Here is a 23722-nt window from a genome sequence, read left to right as displayed (position 1 = left end):
GTGGGGATGGAGGTGATAGGTCAGAGAGGAGGGTGGACTGGATAGGTGGAAAGGAAGATAGACAGGTAGGACAGGTCATGAGGGCGGTGCTGAGCTGGAAGATTGGAGCTGGGGTGAGGTGGGGGAAGGGGAAATGAGGAAACTGGTGGAATCCACATTGATGCCCTCGGGTTGAAGTGTTCCGAGGCGGAAGATGAGGCGTCCTTCCTCCAGGCGTCGGGTGGTGAGGGTGCGGCGGTGGAGGCGGCCCAGGACCTGCATGTCCTTGGCAGAGTGGGAGGGGGAATTGAAATGTTAGGCCACAGGGCGGTGTGGTTGATTGGTGCGGGTGTCCCAGAGATGTTCCCTAAAGCGCTCTGCTAGGAGACATCCAGTCTCCCCAATGTAGAGGTGACCGCATCGGGAGCAAAGGATACAATAAATGATATTGGTGGATGCGCAGATAAAACTTTGATGGATGTAGAAGGCTCCTTTGGGGCCTTGGATGGAGGTGAGGGAGGAAGTGTGGAATAGAAGCCAGGCCCATTCTCAGATACAGACTGAGGGACCAAGACAAAGAGACAGAAAAAGAGAGACAGAGACAGACAGAAAAAAAAGGGAACGAGAGAGACAGAGACACTCCAAAAAAGGAGCGAGCGAGAGAGTCATTCAAAAAGGGAGAAGAGAGTGAGAGAGACAGAGACAGAAAAAAGGGAGCAAGAGAGAATCAGAGACAGAAAAAGGGAGAGAGAGAGAAAGAGAGAGAGAGAGACTCAAAAAGGGAGCGACAGAGAAAGAGAGAGAGAGAGAGAGAGAGAGAGAGAAGAGGAGAAAGGAAGGAAGGGAGAGAGACACTCAAAAAGGGAGCGAGAGAGAGAGTGACAGAAAAAGGGAGCGAGACAGTGACATTTAGAAAGGGAGTGAGAGAGAGAGACAGAAAAAAGGGAGCAAGAGAGAGAGACATTCAAAAAGGGAGCACGAGAGAGAGAGAGAGAGAGAGAGAGAGACACACACACATTCAAAAAGGGTGCGAGAAAGACACAAAAAGGGGTAGAGAGAGAGAAAGAGACAGAAAAAGGGAGCACGAGATAGAGACAGAAAAATGGAGCAAGCATGAGAGAGACACACACTCCAAAAGAGAGCGAGAGAGAGAGAGAGATAGATAGAAAAAAAGGGAGCGAGAGAGAGAGAGATAGACAGACAGAGACAGAAAAAAGGGAGAGAGAGACACTCACAGGAAAAGGGAGCAAGCGAGACTGACAGAAAGTAAGCGAGAAAGAAACCGACACAGAAAAAGGGAAGGAGCGAGAAAGAGACCGACAGAGAAAAAGGGAGCAAGAGAGAGACAGAGGGACATAAAATGGGAGCAATAGAGAGGGGGACAAAAAATGGAGGGATGGACAGAAAAAATGGGTGGGTGGGAGGGGGCAAGAAGAAGAGACATAGACACAAAAAAAAGAGAAAAAAAGAAAACAAGAGACAGCATGCTAGTGTGAGAGAGAGAGAGAGAGAGAGAGAGAGAGAGACAGAGAGAGAAAGTGGATGGAAAAAAGGAAAGGGAGAGAGGGAACACAGGAAACAGAGTGGAGGGTATCGGAATTCAGGGGAGAGTGTAGCAGGGCACAAAACAGAAAGAGGGATGTGCGAGAGAGAGAGGGACAGACAGATGTGAAAAAGAGGGGCAGAGTGAATAAGACTAGCACAGAATGAGATGCCACAAAGCATCTCTTTCAAGTGCTTCCAAATCCCCTGCAGTCCTCACTTTCTTGGAGTTGAATTGCTCAAGCAATATACTGGATTAGTGGTGCTGGAAGAGCACAGCAGTTCAGGCAGCATCCAACGAGCAGCAAAATCGACGTTTCGGGCAAAAGCCCTTCATCAGGAATCCTGATGAAGGGCTTTTGCCCGAAACGTCGATTTCGCTGCTCCTTGGATGCTGCCTGAACTGCTGTGCTCTTCCAGCACCACTAATCCAGTATTTGGTTTTCAGCATCTGCAGTCATTGTTTTTACCTTGCTCAAGCAATATGCACTTCCAAGACCCACAAGCTACAATAGTGATGGCCTCTCACAAATTTTGACGACATAAGAAGTAAAATATTAAGCAAAGTGCTACAGGCAATGCCAGTGGCATCAATTCATCCTCAACCTCTCTGACACATACCACTCTCAAATCATTACCACTACGTCACAAGAAAAACTGAGACCACAAAATATGGGTTAATTTTCCACATGAGAAGAATACTAATGACATAAGTAACCAATACCATACTCAAGACTACATGCAAGCAATTCTACAGGAGATTGATTAATTGTTCAAACATCAACACTTATTACCAAGACTGTGTCCTGCAAGGGAGATTCCTCCTTTGAAATTAGGATTTCGACTTAAGAAGAGAGCATATAGCCGATTGATTTCTGCAGCCGCTTTATCCACAATAGTCTGACAGTAGGCAGGGCTGTTGTAGAAGAATATATCCAATAATGTCTCATTGGTAAAGTGACGCAAACGACCTATACTTGGTAATGTGATTTTCTTCATATGCCTGATGTAATAAGAATAGGAAAACAAGTCAATTAAAGCCACAGAGGTAAAGAATAATATTCCATCATTTAATTCTGAATCAATCAAAACTAAAACGAGAGCAAAATTTTGATCTAATTTATTTCTAAAAAGCATCACATGGAAATTACAGAACAGAAGCAAGCCATTTGACAAGTATTTACGCTCTACATAGCTATCTTCTAACCCTATTTGTCACATTCCATGCTATCAATGTAGTCTTTCATTTTCTTCTGCCTCATGCACTTAAGCAATATTTTTTGAGCATTCATGGACCAGATTTTGCAGTAGAAATAAAGTTGAAGCAATCAGTTATCAAAATAATTAAGAGATAAATCAGTTGGCATTTTTCAGCATCCATATGTTCACTGCTGAAGAATGAAATCAAGACTTTACTGCCCACGGTGCCTTACTTCGCTCCAAGCTTCACTCCGTAAGACATAGGAGCAGAATTAGGTCATTCAGCCCATCGAGTCTGTTCCGCCACTCGACTACAGCGGATACATTTCTCAATGCCATTCTCCTGCTTTCTCCCTGTAATGTGTGATCTTCTAAGTAATCAAGAACTTGTTGTGGTTCTGTTCGCCGAGCTGGGAATTTGTGTTGCAAACGTTTTGTCCCCTGTCTAGGTGACATCCTCAGTGCTTGGGAGCCACCTGTGAAGTGCTTCTGTGATCTTTCCTCCGGCATTTATAGTGGCTTGTCTCACAGGAATCCGATTCACTGGAGAGGAAGAAAAGGATAACCAACTCCCATTCCTAGATGTGATGGTACAGAGAACACCGAATGGAGAATTCAGCACAAAGGTATACAGGAAAGCCACACACACAGACCAAGTCCTGAACTATGAAAGCAACCACCCCAACACACACAAACGAAGTTGCATCAAGACACTATTCAAAAGGGCCACAACACACTGCAGTACACCAGAACTGCAAAAAGAGGAAGAGGAACACCTATACAAGGTATTCGCCAAAAACGGATACCCTCGCAATTTCATCAACAGATGCCTAAGGGAAAGACAACGGAACAAGGACATGCTGCAACTCAAAGACTAGCCACACTACCATACATCAGGAGCATTTTCTGAACTGACAGCCAGACTACTGCGACCACTAGGACTCATAACAGCACACAAACCAACAGCCACTCTCAGACAGCAACACACTAGAACGAAGGACCCGATACCCAGCATGAGCAAAACCAATGTAGTGTACAAAATCCCATGCAAGGACTGCACAAAACACTACATAGGACAAACAGGAAGACAGCTAACGATCTGCATCCATGAACACCAACTAGCCACGAAACGACATGACCAGCTATCCTTAGTAGCCACACACGCAGATGACAAGCAACAGGAATTCGACTGGGACAACACTACTATTATAGGACAAGCCAAACAGAGAACAGCCAGGGAATTCCTAGAGGCATGGCACTCATCCACAGATTCTATCAACAAACGCATCGACCTGGACCCAATATACCGGCCACTGCAGCGGACAGCTGGAACTGACAACCGGAAGCGGCAGAGACAAGCCACTATAAATGCCGGAGGAAAGATCACAGAAGCACTTCACAGGAGGCTCCCATGCACTGAGGTGGTCACCTAGACAGGGGACGAAACGTTTGCAACACAAATTCCCAGCTCGGCGAACAGAACCACAACAACGAGCACCCGAGCTACAAATCTTCTCCCAAACTTTAATCAAGAACTTATCTACCTCTGTCTTAAACACACTCAATGATGGCCTCCACAGCCCTCTGCACAATGAGTTCCATAAGTTTACCACTCTCTGGCTTAAGATATTCCTCCTCATTTCAGTTCTAAAGAGTCATCCCTTGACTGAGGCTGTGCCCTCAGGTCCTAGTCTTTCCTTATCCTTCTGAACTCAATGGAGTACAGACCCAGAATTCTCAACTGCTCCTCATCCCCATGATCATTCACATAAACCTCGTCTTGACCCCCCTCAAATACCAGCACATCCATCATAAGATATAGGAATGGATCAAGGTCACTTGGCCCATCGAGTCCACTCCGCCATTTAATCAAGGCTGATGGGTGTTTCAATTCCACTTACCCACACTCTCCCTGTAGCCCCTAATTCCTTGCAAGATCAAGAATTTCTTAATCTCTGCTTTGAAGACATCTAATGTCCCAGCCTCTACTGCGCTCTGTGGCAATGAATTCCACAGACCCACCACATTCTGGCTGAAACAAATGTCTCCTAATTTCCATTCTAAATTGACCCCCTCTAATTTTAAGGTTTTGCCGACAGGTCTTAGTCTCCCCGCTTAACAGAAACAACTTCCCGCGTCCACTCTTTCTAAGCCATGCATTATCTTGTCAGTTTCTATTAGATCTTCCCTCAACCTTTTAAACTCTAATGAGTACAATCCCAGGATTCTAAGCCGATCATCATGTGTTAGGCCTACCATTCCAGGGATCCGTGTGAATCTCCGCTGGACACGTACCAGTGCCAGAATGTCCTTCCTGAGATGTGGGGCTCAACATTGGACACAGTATTCTAAATGGGGCCTAACTAGAGCTTTATAAAATCTCAGAGCCACGCTGCTGCTTTTATATTCCAACCCTCTTGAGATAAATGACGACATTACATTGGCCTTCTTAATCACAGACTCAACATGCAAATTAACCTTTAGAGAATCCTGGACTAGCACTCCCAGGTACCTTTGTACTTTGGCTTTATGAATTTTCTTGCTGTTTTAAAAAATAGTCCATGCCTGTATTCTTTTTTCCAAAGTGCAAGACCTCGCACTTGCTCACGTTGAATTTCATCAGCCATTTCCTGGGCCACTCTCTGCAGCCTCCCCACCTCCCCAGTACTACCTGCCTGTCCACCTAACTTGGTATCATCGGCAAACTTTGCCAGATTGTCCCCAATCCCTTCATCCAGATCACTAATATATAAAAAGTGAACAGCTGCGGCCCCAACACTGAACCCTGTGGGACACCACTTGTCACCAGCTGCCATTCCGAGAAGATCCTTTTATCCCAACTCTCTGCCTTCTGTCAGACAGCCAATCCCCAATCCATGCCAGTGGCTGAACCCCATGCACCCTCACCTTACTCAGCTGCCTCCCGTGAAGCACCTTATCATAGACCTTTTGGAAATCTAGATAGACAACATCCATTGGGTTTCCCTGGTCTAACCTACTCGTTACCTCCTCAAGAATTCTAACAGGTTTGTGAGACACGACCTCCCCTTACTCAATCCTTGCTGACTTTTTCTAATCCGACCCTGCACTTCCAAGAATTTAGAAATCTCATCCCTACTGATGGATTCTAGAATTTTATCTACAACCAAGGTTAGGCTAATCGACCTATAATTTTCCATCTTTTGTCTTGATCCTTTCTTGAACAACATCCTTAGATACAGGGCCGTCAACTGCTCACAATATTTCAAATGTAGTCTGACAACACCTTCATACAGTCTCAGCAGTACATCACTGCTCTTGTGTTCTAGTCCTCTTGAAATTAATGCTAACATTACATTTGCTTTCCTAAGTGCTAACTGAACCTGTGTTAACCTTAAGAGAATTTTGAAGTAGCATTTTCAAATGTATGTGCTTCACATTTCTGAAGCCATTCTCTGTTTAGAAAATAGTCTATGCCTCTCTGTCCACTTAGGAACATTTAACATTCAAATACATCAAAAGGTCCATGAAATTCATTAAATTAATTTCTAACAGTATGATCATTCTTAGTTTCCTCCAAATGACATCTCTGGTACTGAAAAATTACTTCTGGCAGTGCAAATTCAAAACTTAATATAAATGTAGCCAGATAATACACTAAAATAATAAATAAAAGTAACTGATAGATTTTTCGCTTATTAAAACCTGATGCAGCTAAGATATGAGTTGACTATTTCGCTAACTGGTAAAACTATTTTGATCTTAATGTTATAACCCATGGAGTAGTACAAAGAGAACAATGCAGTATGCCACCAGCCTCAGTCGTAACAAATCTAATTGGTTTAAGGAAACACAGTTGCTTGTGCAGTTAATACACTTCTTAGATCTCCTATAGAGAATTCACATTGATTTGAATTTATAAATACAGCAGATTCCAGTGTAAAAGCTTAGCCTGCCGGTGGACAAGTTTAACATATGACTTGCATTGTTTGTTGACCTCTGACTAAAATTCTTGGCCATTTTCCATTACTGCATTAGCCAGGTTTACTTCTGTTGTACCTATTCAAATAATACAAAAAGGTTGATTGAATGTGGTCTTCCCTTCTGAAATCCATGCTGATATTTTTAAAATTATTCAGCGCATTTATACTGCAATGAATATGAGCTTTGAGAGGGGAAGGTGCCTCAGGTTTCCGTGAAACTCAAACATTAGTTTGCCAGGGCACAGGAAGGGAGAGCAGCAAAATTACATAAGTAGCACTTGCATTCAACTGAAAAAAAACAAATACATTTGGAGTGTGACAATGCTGTGGCTTTAAGAGGTATGTTTTGTTCTGGTTTCTTTTAGAGAAAGATTAGGAGACCAGTATTGAGCAGTCTGTGAGAAGATAGACAACTTGAGAGGCCTTTTTTTTTAAAAGTCGGAATAATAGAAGCAACCTGAAGGGGTGTGGTCAAACTCCCACAGAATCAGGATCTTTAGTTTAGCTGTTAGCAGTTGTTTTTGGGGTCTGGAAGCAATTTTTTGCCCCTCTCTTGGTTACAACCAAAAAGGCGGAGGCTCTCTGCCTGCTACCAGAGCTGCGTGTGCAACAATCTGTGTTTGAATTTGCATCTTGCCAAGGGTGTATTTATGGGATCTTACTATATTGGAACATGTAATTAGTAATAGTTACTGTATCTATTATTCTGATAAGTTCTCAAATAAAGTTGTTATTCCAATTCCTTTCTTCTTTTCTTATATTTTAACTGTAGTGCAGGAATAAAGTGTTTTTACTTTAAATCCGGTACTTTGACCAATCGAATTGTATCTGGAATGTAATACCTTACCTTTATCTTTAACATAGTCTAGAGCCTTCTTATTATCTTCCGAATATTTTCAGGGGGTTTGGTGTGGTACATAACAGGAGTTAAAACAAGATTGAAAGATTCCCCAAGTCTGTGCCAGAGAAAGAATCTCCGGGGAGAAAAAAAAACTCTTGCTGTGAAAGAATTCTGAGATTAAAAGTTCCCACATTCAGGAAAACCCTTGGAAACTAATAATTAGATTGGAGTGGTCCCAGAAGAATTCACTGTCTTTTTAAGGGACAGTGTAAAGTATATTTATGAAGTGCGTTTTTGGTTACGCTAATAAAAAGAAATGTGCTGTTTTATTGTTTACGTTATATATGTAGTTGGGTTTGTTTTGCCCCTTTAAGAGGGCGGGTCAGCTGACTCAGAGTAAGAGCTAGGGAAAGCAGTGTGGGAGCTGAGATGATCCACAATAAAGTATTCCCTGTTCAAGTTTATCCTCTGTTTACCTTGCCTTCCATTTATGGTTCTAGTGAAAACAAAATTCATGGGACAGTCGAGGGACAGATATTACTAGTGGTCATAAATGCTCACTCTGCGTGGCTCGAGATGGTTGTCATGAAGTTAGTATCAGTGACAGCAACGATACACCGACTGGATGAAATATTTGCCTGATTTGGAAATGACAATGATCCACAGTTCAAGGAGTACTGGGAAAATCACAGTCAGATATGACAGATCAGCTCCATATTACCCAGTGACAAACAGCCAGGTGGAGACTTTTCTACAAACATGAAGCAGGCCTTACAAGGGGAGGGTTTGCTAGGACAGTGATTCAACAAGTTCCTCAGCATATAGTGACCCAGTGCTCACCATCATCCTTTACGTTCAATCACCAGTAGAGAACTATATTTAACTTACTGTGGCCAGAAAAGATCAGAGAGGTAGTAGTGTGAAATCAAGAAGGACAGATAGCCAAAGGGGGAGGAAACTCACGGTCAAGAGTATTCCTGTGCTGGTCCGGAATTATACATCTGGGGAAAAATGGATCCCAGCAGTGATGGTGGTTCAAATAGGACTGCTATCATATACAGTGCAGACTAGGGACGAACTAGTGCCGAGGAGTCATTCAGACCAGCTGGTCATCGCACCTCACCAGGGTGGATGGAAAGTCCCTCAGAAAACCGAGCTGGTCCAGATGGAACCATTGATGTCAACTACATCAGATGTCTCCAAGCCAGGGAGAAGACAACAGCAGTGTCACAGGGTAACAACAGCCTGAGAAGGACATACCTGTGGAACAACAGGAGCTTCTAGAAGCCCAGGAGACTACACTAGAAAATGTTCTTGAGGCGGGGTGAGTTGTCTAGCATTTGCCATCCCCCCTGAGGAGCTGATCATATGAATGTAACCTTTGGAAAGGTCGTTTTCTTTTCCCACACTTTTTAAAAAGAAAATTCCTGCCAATGTACATATGTTAGATGCAATGCCTACATAATAATTACAATTGTTGGATGTATATTTATTTATATATATAATATATATAAATATATATATTAAAGGACAATATTGAAACAGAGGGGGAGGGGTGTTATGTACCTCTTTGGGTGCGTTGCCCCTTAAAGAAAGTGGGTCAGGTAACCCAGAGACAGGAGCTAAAGGGAAGTCTAAAATCAATTGTGGAGCTGACAGGGCCCATAATAAAGTACTCCTTGTACAAGTTTACCCTCCATCTACCTCATGTTCTCTTTTTAGTTCTAGTGCTCCACAAGTAGCCAAAAAAGTCAGTAATTAGTCATTGATGCTTTCAGCCTTCTATTGCAGTAAAAGACTTAAAAAATGAAATCTTCTTGTGCCATTCTTTTAGTAACCAGTTATAAATGGAAATTTCTAATTTTTAAAAATATGCTTTCAGTCTCTGTACAGATTGTAACATAGGTGTTAGTTGTGGGATAAATGTTGATCAGGTCACATTAATGGAAGGATGTGGATGCTTTGGAGAGGGTGCAGAAGAGGTTTACCAGGATGCTGCCTACATTAGAGGGTCTGAGCTACAAGGAGCAGCAGAGGCTGAGGGAAGCTTGATGGAAGTCTATGAAATTATAAGATGCATAGATCGGATGGACTGTCAGAATCTTCTCCCCTAGAGTTGAAATGTCTAAAACTAGGGGGCATACATTTAAGGAGTGAGGGGTAAAAGTCCACCGGAGATGTGAGGTGTAAGCATGTTTTTTTTTTACACAGAAACCGGCAGAAGTCTGGAATGCCCTGTCAGGGGTGGTGGTAGTGGTGGAGGTCGGTATGATAGGGACACTTAAGGGACTTCTAGACAAGCAGTGCAAGGAATGGAAGGATATGGACCAAAGATAGACAGAAGGGACTAGTTTAATTTGGCGCCATGCTCGGCACAAAGGGCCTGTTCCTGTGCTGTTCCATGTTTTATGGCACAGAGGTAAGTGTACTACCTTGATTCAAATTGTCTTAGGTAACATGATTTGTCAATCTGAAAGAGTAGTCAGAGCCTTGGTTTACCATCTCACTTGACAGTGTAACACTTCGTCAATGCAGCACTGGCTGTTGCCCTCAAGTGGAATTTGAACCCACAGGCTTCTGACTCAGATGTGAACATGCTACAAACTGAATCATAGCTGACACAATTTAGTGAAGTAACTTTGGACAACTTTTCTCAAATTGTAAATAATGCTTGTTAATATTCAAAGGCATCAGAAGTGGATGGGTAAATATTCTGAAAAAGTAAAATTACGTAATTCTTAAACGGCATATGAGTGACAGAAGCATAAGAATGAGGTTAAAAGGTTTCGATATAAAGATCCAAGTTTTTGACAGTGCCTGAAACTGTTCACATGATAGGGGAAATTGCAATCCTTTGTCCTTTTGCATGTTTAGCCCCATAGATCAGTGATATTCAAGATTAGAATGATAAGTGCTACTACAAGTGTATCCATCAGCGTTGAAATTTAGGACACCAGCCACCAATATTTATAAGCGGTATAGACATTGTCACTGAAAATAATCGTGAAAGAGGTAGGTTGAGTCCTTATTTGTCAAGAATCTGAGGTCAGTTTGGGTAGATGGAATTGTAGATTTGAGATCAAATCAAAACAAATCACTGCATAGTGGACCAAGCTTGAAGAGTGAATAGCCCACCAATGGTCCTAATTTTTGTGTTTATAAATTTATGAAACTCACCGTCCAGGAATTAAACGAGTGCTACAGTATCTTACGAGTGCAGACATAATTGATCAGTGGGTGAGTTCTTTCCTCTCACCAATCACTATTTTAAATCTTTGACTGGATTGGTCTATGATCAGAAATCCCCAAAGCTTTATGCAGATACATTTCATTTTAGATTATTAACTTCCTTTAACATATTAAAGATGGTCTCATAAACAATACATTCAATTTGTTTCAACAGCTTTAAAATTCAGTCTAAACACTAACATTTTGTCCTAACAGAAATGGGAGAACATACCTGTCTACTCCAGTAGCATCTCCATGAAGAGCACTGTGCCAGTGAACAGGAAGGAATTCGATTCGTGTGATTTTTTTCTCATCTACTGCTTTTTTAAAGTGCGTGCGTAATAGTTTCAAAGAAACATTTCTGAAGTCATCAACTGCAAAACAGAGTGCAATGTTCTGGGTCTATAAATGACTATATCAAAATCTGTGTATTAGATTCCCAAATAAAGAAACATTCTACTGATGGCAAAATGCTGGAAATCTGAAACAAACATCAAAAACATTAGAAAAACCCAGCAGCTCTGGCAGCATCTGTGGAGAGCAAAACACAGTTAAATTTTCAAGCCTGGAATGACTCTTCTTCAGAACTGGTTCTGCACAAGAGTCATTCCAGACTTGAAACTTTAACTCTGTTTTGCTCTCCACAGATGATGCCAGACCTGCTGAGTTTCTCCAGCACTCTGTTTCTTTAACTAATGTACATTCTAACTAAAAATACTTAAGGGAAAGATAATTATATTTTATAACAAAAAATGAGACTGGGAGAAAAAAATGAGGATCTATTTAAAGGCAGAATATTTCACTAGCATAGTGGATCATGGATGTTTCTGCTCAATGTTGTGTCAGAACACACAATTCTCTTTCATTGCAACAACTCTGTACAGAACTATCATCAAGACACTAAAACAGGGAAAAGTCATTCAGTCCATTAATCCCTGGCAGCTCTCCGTAACAATCCAATCAGTGATATTTTCCCACTCTGACCTCATAGCTCTGTAGTTTAAATTCCTTTTGAAATCACTCATTGTTTCTCTTCCTTCCACACATGTAGGCAGTAAGGTCCATCCAGATATCATTCAATGCATAAAAAAGTTCTTCCTTATATCCCCTGAATTTATGTCCCTTTGTTACATCCCCTGAATTTAAAATCTATGTCCAAAACTTCTGTACTATCTGTAATGGAAACAGCTTTTCTTTCTGCAACTTACTGAAGCCTATTAAGCTCATACACCCTCTCAAATCTCACCCTGATTTTCTTTACTTCAAAAGGGAAGAACTTAAAATTCCCCAAATGAACCCGGAAGTCAAAATTCTTCATTAAAGTCTTAAAAGGATGAAGAAACCCTAAGTTTGAAAAGAAAATCAAAACTGATGTATAAACCAAACACTTTAAATTAAATGCTTTTACTGGAAACACAGGGCATTTTATATCATACAGCACTTTCCAATAAAGCACTCTGCTGCAGGAGAAAGAGAGACAAGCTATTCAGGGTAATGACCCAAAAATTCCGATCAAGGTCAGAAATCCAACTTTGATTGGATAAAATATCGCACTTACTTTTTGATCAGTTCTGCTCTACACTTTTCAGGACAGGACCATTTTGGAATGAAAACAATGGATACCAATCCAGAAAGCATCATAGCCAACAGTGGAGTTGACCCAATTGGAAATCACACTCCTTTTTCAGCAGTGAGTGTACTGTATTCTCTGATTTAAATACGAAACAGCCACTTTGACTCTGAACCAAAGTCAAGTACATAAGGCAAGTAAGGGCAAAGGACCAGGTGTTTTGAGGTCTAGGGTGCAAGGTCATTGGTGAAGTTGGGCTTCAGCTTATGGGCTATCCAGGAGTTAGAACATGTTTTTAAATGTCCAAACATTTCTGAGTAATTATTAAGCTTAAATGAGTCAGAACCCACTGAATTCTCTGACTTTCCAAGGCACATTTTTAGGGAATTCTGAGAAATTTCAACTTCCCAGGCAATTCCCATGGAACCAGCTGTGTCAGGGTTTTCAAGTGGTCCCACACGCAGTCTACTCAAAGACTTTAATGATGACGAATTTTGATTTCCGGGTTACGTAGGGGAATTCCAGTCTACTCTGGAAGCAATTATTGCACCATTGGAATTTCTAGGCCAATGTTGTTCCCATCCTGTTAAGTACCATTACCAAATGAAATTCAAGCCCTTCTTTAACCAATAGTGACATCTTGTGGTGCAGTTCCATCTTTTTTAACAAAATGAACTCAAATAAATGAAAGGAATTAGATTAAACCAGCACTAATAACTTCACAATATGGTTTATAACTATCCATGTTATTCATTCAGGTTTACTACTTAGATCCCTCAAGAATTTTTTCATAAGACCCATCAACCTTAAGAGTTATTTACTTCTATCAATTTACTGCTGACCACCCATAAGTTTGCCACAGTCGCCTGGAAAATTCTCCTCACCTTCATCTATTCTCAGAGGTCAAAAGCTGTTTTCAGCATCTCTTGGCAACGGGTTTCTCAGTCCTTGTTCTGGTTAGTTCTCCAAAATGTCCAAGTTAAGCTGCTTGACTTTGTGATGGCCTATAAATTCTTCCCCTCGTTTCAAACCAAGTGCTCTTCAATTGAAACCAGAGAATCATCCTAAATTCCACCACCTCCATGATGACATAACCTGCTCTGGGTTATCCTCAAATTGAGCTTTAGGTTAATTACCCCTCATTAATAATTGTTTAATTTGATAAACTGAATGAATTTTTAAATTGTTCAGGGTTCACCAAGTAATAAAGCAATTTAACTGAACTGTCAAAAACAGAAACATCTCCCTGGATTATCATTACTAGAAGGAGTGCAGATATCATGTATTCCAGCTCTTCAGATAAGTCAGCACACCTATTGTTTTATACAAGTTCTATTCCCAACAAGGGGGCAGCTTTTGAACTGCTATTTCTTTGAGTTCGAGCAACCTCTTGAAGCCTAGTGATTTTTAAAAAACCTTTCCACCTGTTGTGCTAACCTCTTAACAGCATGTTCCAACCTCTTATGTGGAACCAGTAAAAAAAAACCTTGCTTTATCCTTTTTTTTAACAATTAAATTTCACTGTAGAAAGTGAAACCTCATGGTGTAGGAGATAACACATTGGCATGGGCAGAAAATTGGATGTCTAACAGCAAACAGTAGTCATAAATGGGTAAATGTTTTGGTTGGTAAGAAATAACAAGTGGTGTACCAAAGGGATCAGTGTGAACACCTCAGCTTTTTATGACTTAAAGAAATTACTTGTATGTAGATCTGAACCTATGGCTGCTTAATATGATGATACAAAAAAGAAATAGCAAGTAAGTGTGCAGAGGACATAAGGAAGATGCAAAGAGATATAGATAGGTTAAGTGGGTGGGCAACAATCTGGCAAATGTAGTACAATGTTGAAAATGTAAAATTGTCAATTTCATATGAAGAATTTTAAAATGTACATTTTGTAAAAGGGGAAGAGGTTGAAGAGAAGGGCAACCAGACTAATGCCTGAAATGGATAAGTTGTCTTCTGAGGAAAGGTTGGACAGGTTAGGCTTGTATCTGATGGAGCACAGAAGAATAAAAGGCAAATTGCTTAAAACATGCAAAATACTGAAGGGTTGTGACAGGGTGGATATGGAAAGAATGCTTTCTCTTGCAGGAAAATGTAAAGTTAGCAGACACTGCTTTAAAATAGTGCATTGCCCATTTAAGATAGAGATGATTCATTGCCACAGAATGCTGTAGAGGCCAGGTCATTGAGTGTATTTAAGACAGAGGTATATAGGCTCTTGATTGTCAAGAGGAACAAAAGGTTACTGAGAGAAAGCAGGAGAATAGGGTCGAGAAACTTGTCAGCCATGGTTGAATGGCACAGCAGACTCTATGGGCTAAATAGCCTAATTTCTGCTCCTATGTCTTATGGTCTTATGAAAATTCTCAAAGAGGGAAGCGAGTCTTTGGAATTCTCTTCTGGAAAAGCAGTGGGAGTAGATAACTCCAATGACTTTTTTTAAAAGGCAGAAGTAAATAGACAGGCAAGAGGGTGAAAGATTATTGGGGTTGCAGGAATGTGGAGTAATCATATCAGCCATAACCTTACTGACATTGGAGCAGGCCCAAGGAGTCGAGTGACCTACGTCTACTCCTCGATAGTACGTTTGTAAATCTACAGGCTTATATTCTAAAAGTAAAAAAGTATATTCTGAAACATCTAAACCATGAATTGGATATCTTCAACAGTGTTAACAATAAATTGCAAGCTTGTGAATGGCTTGGTGATTCTTAACATGAAAGAAAAATCAAATTACAACTTGAATTGATAATACACTTGTCGTTCTTCTCTGGATACCCCGAGTACATTATTGTCAATGCAGTTGCTGTAGTTAAATTGACAGGGTACATTAGAGTCCCATGAGCAACAGAGGAATGAATAATCAAATAATCTGACTCTGGTGATGTTTCTCAAGGAAGAATGTTGATTGAGACACTGAAAACATGACATGTTGCTTCAAAAAATGTGGCATGTAACATTACAACTTAGCCAAGCCATTGGAATGGAGCCTCAGTTTAATAGCTCACCCAAACGGCTGTATTAGTATCAATGCAAAATTCTCTTGATAATGCAATTAATTGTTGCCTCAGCTTGTGTGCAACGGGGCTTGAGTTCATGAGCCTTTTATAAGTGGCAAAAGCACAACTGACAAGCCTACCCGACTATCACAAAATATTTTTGGTGCCCAACAAATCATCCATCCAAACACTAACCTAACAACATCTTTCATTACTTTATTTGCCCTTTCCATTCAAAACTTTCATGATATTTCTAAACATTTATAATGGGAATTTACAACTTTGTTGCACAATAAAAGAAAAAACTAGAGAGCATAGTTTTAAGGAAAGAGAACTAAAGGGCAACTTTTTCACGCAGAAGATGGTGCGTTATTATTGAACAAGCTGCCAGAGGAAGTGGCACAGGCGAGTACCATTACAACGTTAAGTGCATAGGAATGGTTTAGAGGGATGTGGCCAAGTGCAGGTAACTGAGATTAGTTCAGTTTAGGAATCTGGTCGTTACGGACATGTTGCGCCAAACGGCCTGTTTCTGAGCTGTACGGTTCTATGATTCTATTGTTGTGATGCTATCAGTATCACAGTGCCACCAAGTGACTAAATATGGAATTACTGCAATGTGAGAGTTTAAAAAGCTTTGTAAATGGAATAAATAAATGGTGAGCTATTAATAAAATGGGGAGGCTGAATCCCTTTTGAAAATGACAGTCAAGTGCAAACTTAGATAAGAAAAAGGATACACTTGTGCTATAAATGGAAGGGTAGAATAAATATTTCTAAAAGGGTTATTTGGAAAACAGAATGAATTGTCACAGGACCATTAAACAAGACAATTACAGTTAAAAGGAATAAGGTTGCTGCTTCATTACAATATTGTCAGAGGTAGAGTGTTCTGGATAATACTAAAATGGATTATAGTACTGTATTTATGTACAATATGCAAAAGTAAACACACAAGGTGACAAAAGCACTCTCCGTTGAAATACCTTGAGTTTTGATGACATTGCACTTCTGCACTAAATCATTCATGTTTAAAATAGAAATGTTATCCATCACGAGATATATTTACACTTTGACAAGTAGGACTAAAAACAAATTTTGAATGCGTTAAAGAACTCAATTGCATTTTGTTCACAAGTCAAAGTAAAGAAACTATATTTATTTGACAGTTGGCCAACTTATAAACTCAAATTGAAAGTCCAGGTCTGTCTCTACTACCAAAAAGCATCACGATCATTTTAATATTAGAAATGTCTCTTTTATTCAAGGAATGAAGCATTGTTCAAATTGCAGATCTATTCTCAGTCCCAGTGAACCCGAGAAAGCATGGAAATGACTTGAACGATGTGTTGCCATAATTATTAAAAAATATAAAGGTAGTTAGCATATCTAAGAATCAGCACATCATGAGCTAAGCTCCAGGGCTAGGCTGGAAATGACAGCTCAGATCTTCTCAGGACTGGAAACCCTATTTCCAATGTTTATCCAAAGGTTAAAAAGAGGAATCCTTCATGTGCACATATGAGCCAGGTGCCTCCTCAGATGAAGCAATCGAGTTCAGGCATTTTAATCGCGATCAGAAACTATCAAGGTGGGTATGTTTTTGGGTGGGGAAGTGGTGATTTTGGGAATCTGGGTTGGGGTTGCAAAACATCAGGCTAGATGGAGTTTTGCTCACTGAGCTGGAAGGTTCATTTCCAGACATTTTGTCACCCTACTAGGTAACATCTTCAGTGGACCTGCAGGCAAAGTACTGTTGATAATTCCTACTTTCTATTTATAGGTTTGGATTTCTTTGGGTTGGTGACATAATCTCCTGCGGTAACATCATCTGTTCTTTATTTCAGGGAGTGGTAGATGGGGTCTAACTCGATGTTTGTTGATAGAGTTCCAGTTGGAATGCCATGCTTCTAGGAATTCTCGTGCATGTCTGTTTGGCTTTTCCTTGGATGAATGTTTTGGCCCAATCGAAGTGGTGTCCTTCCTTATCTGTATATAAGGATACCAGTGAGAGAGGGTCATGTTGTTTTGTGGCTAGTTGATGTTCATGTATCCTGGTGGTTAGTGCAAGGTTTGTAGCTCAGGTTGAGGTTTAGGGTGTAGGTTTGCTCGCTGAGCTGTAGGTTTGATATCCAGACGTTCATTACATGGTTAGGTAACATCATCAGTGGCGACCTCCAAGTGAAGCGAAGCTGTTGTCTCCTGCTTTCTATTTATATGTTTGTCCTGGATGGGGTTCCTGGGGTTTGTGGTGATATCATTTCCTGTCACTTTCTGAGGGGTTGATAGATGGTATCGAGATCTATGTGTTTGTTTAAGGCATTGTGGTTGGAGTGCCAGGCCTCGAGCAATTCTCTGGCATGTCTTTGCTTAGCCTGTCCCAGGATAGATGTGTTGTCTCAGTCGAAATGGTGGGTTTTTTTCTTCCATGTGTAGGGCTATGAGGGAGAGAGGGTCGTGTCTTTTTGTGGCTAGCTGGTGTTCGTGTATCCTGGTGGCTAACTTTCTTCCTGTTTGTCCTACGTAGTGTTTGCAGCAGTCCTTGCATGGAATTTTGTAGACGACGTTGGTTTTGTCCATGGGTTGTACTGGGTCTTTTAAGTTTATTAGTTTTTGTTTGAGAGTGTTGGTGGGTTTGTGTGCTACTGGGATTCTGAGGGGTCTTAGTAGTCTGGCTGTCATTTCTGAAACTTCTTTGATGTATGGTAAGGTGGTTAGGGTTTCTGGCTGTGTTTGGTCTGCTTGTCGTGGTTTGTTCTTGAGGAATCTGCGGACTGTATTTTTTTGAGTATCCGTTCTTCTTCAATACGTTGTATAGGTGGTTCTCCTCTGTTTTCCGAAGTTCGTCTGTGCTGCAGTGTGAGGTGGCTCATTGGAATAGTGTTCTGATACAGCTTAGTCCGTGTGTGTTGGAATGGTTGCTAGTGTAATTAAGTATTTAATCAGTGTTTGTCGGTTTTTTGTATACGCAGGTTTGTAGTTCTCTGTTGTCTGTTCTTTCGAATGTGACGTCCAGGAATGCAAGTCTGTTGTCGGTTTCTTCCTCCTTGGTGAACTTTATGCCTGGTGGATAGTTTTCTGCCCGTTTGTCCAATGTAGTGTTTGTTACAGTCCTTGCACGATATTTTGTAAATAATATTAGTTTTGCTTGTTGTCTGTATAGGGTCTTTCAAGTTTTTTAGCTGCTGCTTTAGTGTGTTGGTGGCTTTAAGACCATAAGACATAGGAGTGGAAGTAAGGCCATTCGGCCCATCGAGTCCACTCCGCCATTCAATCATGGCTGATGGGCATTTCAACTCCACTTACCCGCATTCTCCCCGTAGCCCTTAATTCCTCGAGACAACAAGAATCTATCAATCTCTGCCTTGAAGACATTTAGCGTCCCGACCGCCACTGCACTCTGCGGCAATGAATTCCACAGGCCCACCACTCTCTGGCTGAAGAAATGTCTCCGCATTTTGTTCTGAATTTACCCCCTCTAATTCTAAGGCTGTGTCCACGGGTGCTAGTCTCCTCACCTAACGGAAACAATTTCCTAGCGTCCACCCTTTCTAAGCCATGTATTATCTTGTACGTCTCTATTAAGTCTCCCCTTAATCTTCTAAACTCCAATGAATACAATCCCAGGATCCTCAGCCGTTCCTCATATGTTAGACCTACCATTCCAGGGATCATCCGTGTGAATCTCTGCTGGACACGTTCCAGTGCCAGTATGTCCTTCCTGAGGTGTGGGGACCAAAACTGGACACAGTACTCCAAATGGGGCCTAACCAGAGCTTTATAAAGTCTCAGTAGCACAACGGTGCTTTTATATTCCAACCCTCTTGAGATAAGTGACAACATTGCATTCGCTTTCTTAATCACGGACTCAACCTGCATGTTGACCTTTAGAGAATCCTCGACTAGCACTCCCAGATAGATCCCTTTGCACTTTGGCTTTACGAATTTTCTCACCTTTTAGAAAGTAGTCTGTGCTTTTGTTCTTTTTGCCAAAGTGCAAAACCTCGCATTTGTTCACGTTGAATTCCATCAGCCATTTCCTGGACCACTCTCCTAAATTGTCTAGATCCTTCTGCATCCTCCCCACTTCCTCAGTACTACTTTGTGGGCTACCATGATGCCAAGGGGTCTGAGTAGTCTGGCAATCATTTCTGAGATGTCTTTGATGTAGGGGAGAGTGGCTAGGGTTTCTGGATGCATTGTCTGCTCGTGAAGATGGAGTTCGTTTAGATCTGTGTCAGGGGTCAGATCAGGTCCAGTGGGAGGGATGTCAATGGTGAGTCAGGGGCATAGTTTAATAATTACCTAGGGGTACCTAGGCAACTATTAAGCTGACTCAATCAGAATCCTCATACGTTTCCAACTCTATGTAAATAATGGGGTCTTTTTTTGGAACGTTAAGGCAACAAAGAATTGACTGTTGGAAGTTGCAAAGTCGAGGGAGTGATTGGCAGTGGGACATGGTACCAAAGGAAAACTCCGATCAACAATGTTGCAATGACTATCTTCCCATTGGAAGATCTGGGTCAATATATCCCAAATCTCAAAAGATAATCTTTAACGGAGTGTCTGGGGAACAGTATGGAAGACAGTATGTATTTGTGGAGAATGCTTTAGTTAAAAGGTGCGAGGGAAGTTTTCATCTGTCGTTAATTTGTCTCCTCCACATTCTACAGAACCATTCCAAAGTAACAAACTTTGAGAATAAGGAGGCACCTGTGATAGGAAGATAGAACCCAAGAAGCCATTATCTTCAGTAACTAATGTTCTGAAAATGTACCCTTGCTAAATCTAAAAAGGAGTAAGATATCCCAACAATGGTACAAACAATTTGGAATACACCTTTACCTGTTCCCCAAGTTTATTTTCCAATATATGTTGGATCTGTTAGATAGAACATTACAGTGCAGTACAGGCCCTTCGGCCCTCAATATTGCGCCGACCTGTGATACCAATCTGAAGGCCATCTAACTTAAACATATGGATGATTATTGAATAGTGTATCTAATTACCATTTAAATGCCCTTAAGGTTGGCAAGTCTACTACAATTGCAGACAGGGTGTTCCACATCCCTACTACATCTGTCCTATATCTATCACCCCTCCATTTAAAGCTGTCACCTCGTGCTTGCCATCACCATCCGTGGAAAAAGGCTCTCCCTGTCCACCCTATCTAACCCTCTGATTATCTTAGATGTCTCAATTAAGTCACCTCTCAATCATCTTCTCTCGAAGGAAAACAGCCTCAAGTTCCTCAGCCTTTCCTCACAAGATTTTCCTTCCATACCAGGCAACATCCTGGTAAATGCCCTTGGCACCCTTTCCAATGCTTGCATGTCCTTCTTAATAATGTGGTGACCAGAACTGTACGCAATACTCTAAGTGCAGCTGCACCAGAGATTTGTATAGCTGCAACATGACCTCATGGCTTCGAAACTCAATCCCTCTGCCAATAAAAGCCAACACACCATATGCCTTCTTAACAACTCTATCAACCTGGGTGGCAACTTTCAGGGAACTATGAACATGGACACTGAGATCTCACTGATCATCTACACTACAAAGAATCTTACCATTAGCCCAGTACTCTCTATTCCTGTTACTCCTTCCAAACTGAATCAGCTCTCACTGTGCCGCATTAAACTCCATTTGCCACCTCTCAGCTCAGGTCCGCAGCTTTTTTATGTCCCTCTGTAACCTGCAATATCCTTCTGCACTGTCCACAACTCCACTGACCTTAATACCATCTGCAAATTTACTAACCCATTCTTCTATGCCCTCATCCAGGGCATTTATAAAAATGACGAACAGCAGTGGCCCCAAAACAGTTCCTTGTGGTACACCGCTAGCAACAGAACTCCAGGATGAACGTTTCCCATCAACCACCACCATGTCTTGTTACAACTGGCCAATTTAGCTCCAAACCGCTAAATCACCCTCAGTCCCATGCCTCCATATTTTCTACAATAGCCTACCTTGGGGAACCTTATCAAATGTTTTGCTAAAAGCCATATATCCCAGTACCAACGCTTTACCTTCATCCACCTGTTTGGTCACCTTCTCAATGAACTTAATAAGGTTTGTGAGGCACAACCTACCCTTCACAAAACCGTGTTGACTATCCCTAATCAAATTATTCCTTTCTAGATGATTATAAATCTTATCTCTTATAATCATTCCAACACTTTACCCCAACCGAAATAAGGTTCACTGATCTGTAATTACCAGGGTTCTCTCTAAATCCCCTTCTTGAACAAGGGGACATTTGCTAACCTCCAGTCTTCTGGCACTATTCCTATGGACAATGGTGACATTAAGATCAAAGCCAAAGGCCCTGCATTCTCCTCCCTTGCTTCCCAGACAATCCTAGGATAAATTCCATCCAGACGAGGGGACTTATCCACTTTCACACTTTCCAGAATTGCTAACACCTCCTCCTTATGACTCTCAATCCTGCCTAGTCTAATATGCAACAGAGGCGAATACAAAGCATCATACCTGCACCTGCTCAAGATTATCAATTCACAAGAAATAATCGGTGTTTTATGGAATGACTTGCTCATATTGATTTAGTTTAGGGAAGCTATGCACCTGTCCAGAAGTAAAGTTTCTGGTGAAACCTTAACATGTGAAGTAGAGGATAAAACAAGATATAATAATTTGTTGACAAAATGAAATTGGGAAACCATTTAGAGAGTAAAATAGGATATGATTTTGGAACAACTTCTCTGGGAAAACAGGGTTGATTCATATCATCAAGGTTACAACAATGTGTATGATCACTGCAGAATTAATGACTCCAACTTGCCATGACTTTTACACTGACAATGGAAGATTGAAAGTTTAACTTATGAGTAAAGTACACTATTCAACTTGAAATAATACAAAAACTGTCAAGTATAAATCTGACTAACTTTAAAGCAAGCTCAATTATGAAGAGTGTTATGCCTGCCAAAAGAGTTTTGCTTTTAGAAGTAGAAACAAATTTTAATTAGTACTTCTGAAATGTAATGTTGGAATCATGTAGCTACAAACACATCAGGGATTTAGGTCATTCTTTCCCACCCTGAACTGTTTTAGCACTTATGTTAAAAAACACTTTCACCCTGGATAAATCTCTCAAAGCCCCAAAAGATTTCTGAACCTGGCTAGTTAAACTTTTTAAATGGTTATTTACCACAGGTTTTCTTACAAAGCTACTTAAATTTAGGTTTTCTTCAAATATTCGAGATGCATTAATGACAAATTTTCAAAATATCAGCAAGGAAAATTCTTATTAACAATCAGACCTACCACATTCAGCAATGCTTCTGAAACGTAGGTCACATACAGGCCCAATTCCATGTGCCATGAACACGAGATGATTAACGTCTGGCAGCTCACCTAAATAATAAAATGAAAGTCTCAACAAAATGCAAGTTCTTAGCCTTTATCAAGATCATGAGAAATTATTCAAGGCACTTCATATAAAAACGTAGTACTCAAAAAAGGCACTGACGGTTACATCACTTGCTGGTAAAGCAAGATCCTCCTCAGTATTTCTCCAATAGACAGAGGAACTTTCAGTGACAAAATGTCAATTATTGGAGAATCAGCAGCCAGTAACATCAACAAAAAATCTCAAAACAGGGTGGTGACCATATTGGCCATAGTATTGTGAAACACTAACTTGTAATACAATAAAAGGAGACACGTTTAATGATACTTTGTAGAATTTTCTTTGGCACTGAGAAAAGCAATTTTATTTACTCGTGCTAATTTGTAGTTAGGAGAAAGTGAGGACTGCAGAAGCTGGAGAATCAGAAAAGGCTGGGCCACTGGAAAGCACAGCAGGTCAGGCAGCATCCGAGGAGCAGGAGTCAACATTTTGGGCATAAACCCTTCATTAGAGGGTGCGAGGGTGCGAGAGAACGAGGGAGAAGATGACATATGATCGAAAAGTCAACTCTCCTGCTCCTTGGATACTGCCTGCCCCGCTATGCTTTTCCAGTGTCACCCTTTTCAAGTCTGATTTGTAGTTACCTGATGCCATTCACTTAATAGAATGGTGATCAGACTCATACCTTCAGGAATCTCATCATGGTCATCATCAATCCCACGTTTGACCACTCTTGGCCTAGTCTGCCCATCTGGTGTAGTTCCCCATTCATCTGGTTGTGAGGAAGCCTGGAACTGAACTATGACCTGAAAGTAAGCACAATTGATTGAAGTATGCTTTTTTAAAATTATTATTATTGAAAAAATGGAATCATAAAATAGGCTTCAAAATACATTTATGTAGACAGAATCAATATAAAACCAGTCCAAGTTGACACAACTAGAGGAAGTTTCACACCTGGTGACAAAACCAGACCTCATATTTTCTTCTTTCCTAAAAACAACAACTTACATT

General features: G+C 40.9%; 1 protein-coding gene across 1 annotated transcript in view; it reads right to left on the bottom strand.

Annotated features, from left to right (window-relative positions):
• sec23ip (SEC23 interacting protein) overlaps positions 1-23722 on the bottom strand; it is a 136097-nt gene that overhangs the window by 85772 nt on the left and 26603 nt on the right. Inside the window, exons 6-9 of the mRNA XM_072557458.1 lie at positions 23394-23514; positions 22624-22713; positions 10985-11126; positions 2316-2524 (exon numbers count right to left, since the gene is read on the bottom strand). Coding sequence (XP_072413559.1) covers positions 2316-2524; positions 10985-11126; positions 22624-22713; positions 23394-23514 — 562 coding nt within the window. The remainder of the gene's footprint in view (positions 1-2315; positions 2525-10984; positions 11127-22623; positions 22714-23393; positions 23515-23722) is intronic.

Source organism: Chiloscyllium punctatum, chromosome 38 (assembly GCF_047496795.1).
Source record: "Chiloscyllium punctatum isolate Juve2018m chromosome 38, sChiPun1.3, whole genome shotgun sequence".
NCBI lineage: Eukaryota > Metazoa > Chordata > Chondrichthyes > Orectolobiformes > Hemiscylliidae > Chiloscyllium > Chiloscyllium punctatum.
This window is presented reverse-complemented; position numbering and strand designations above follow the sequence as displayed.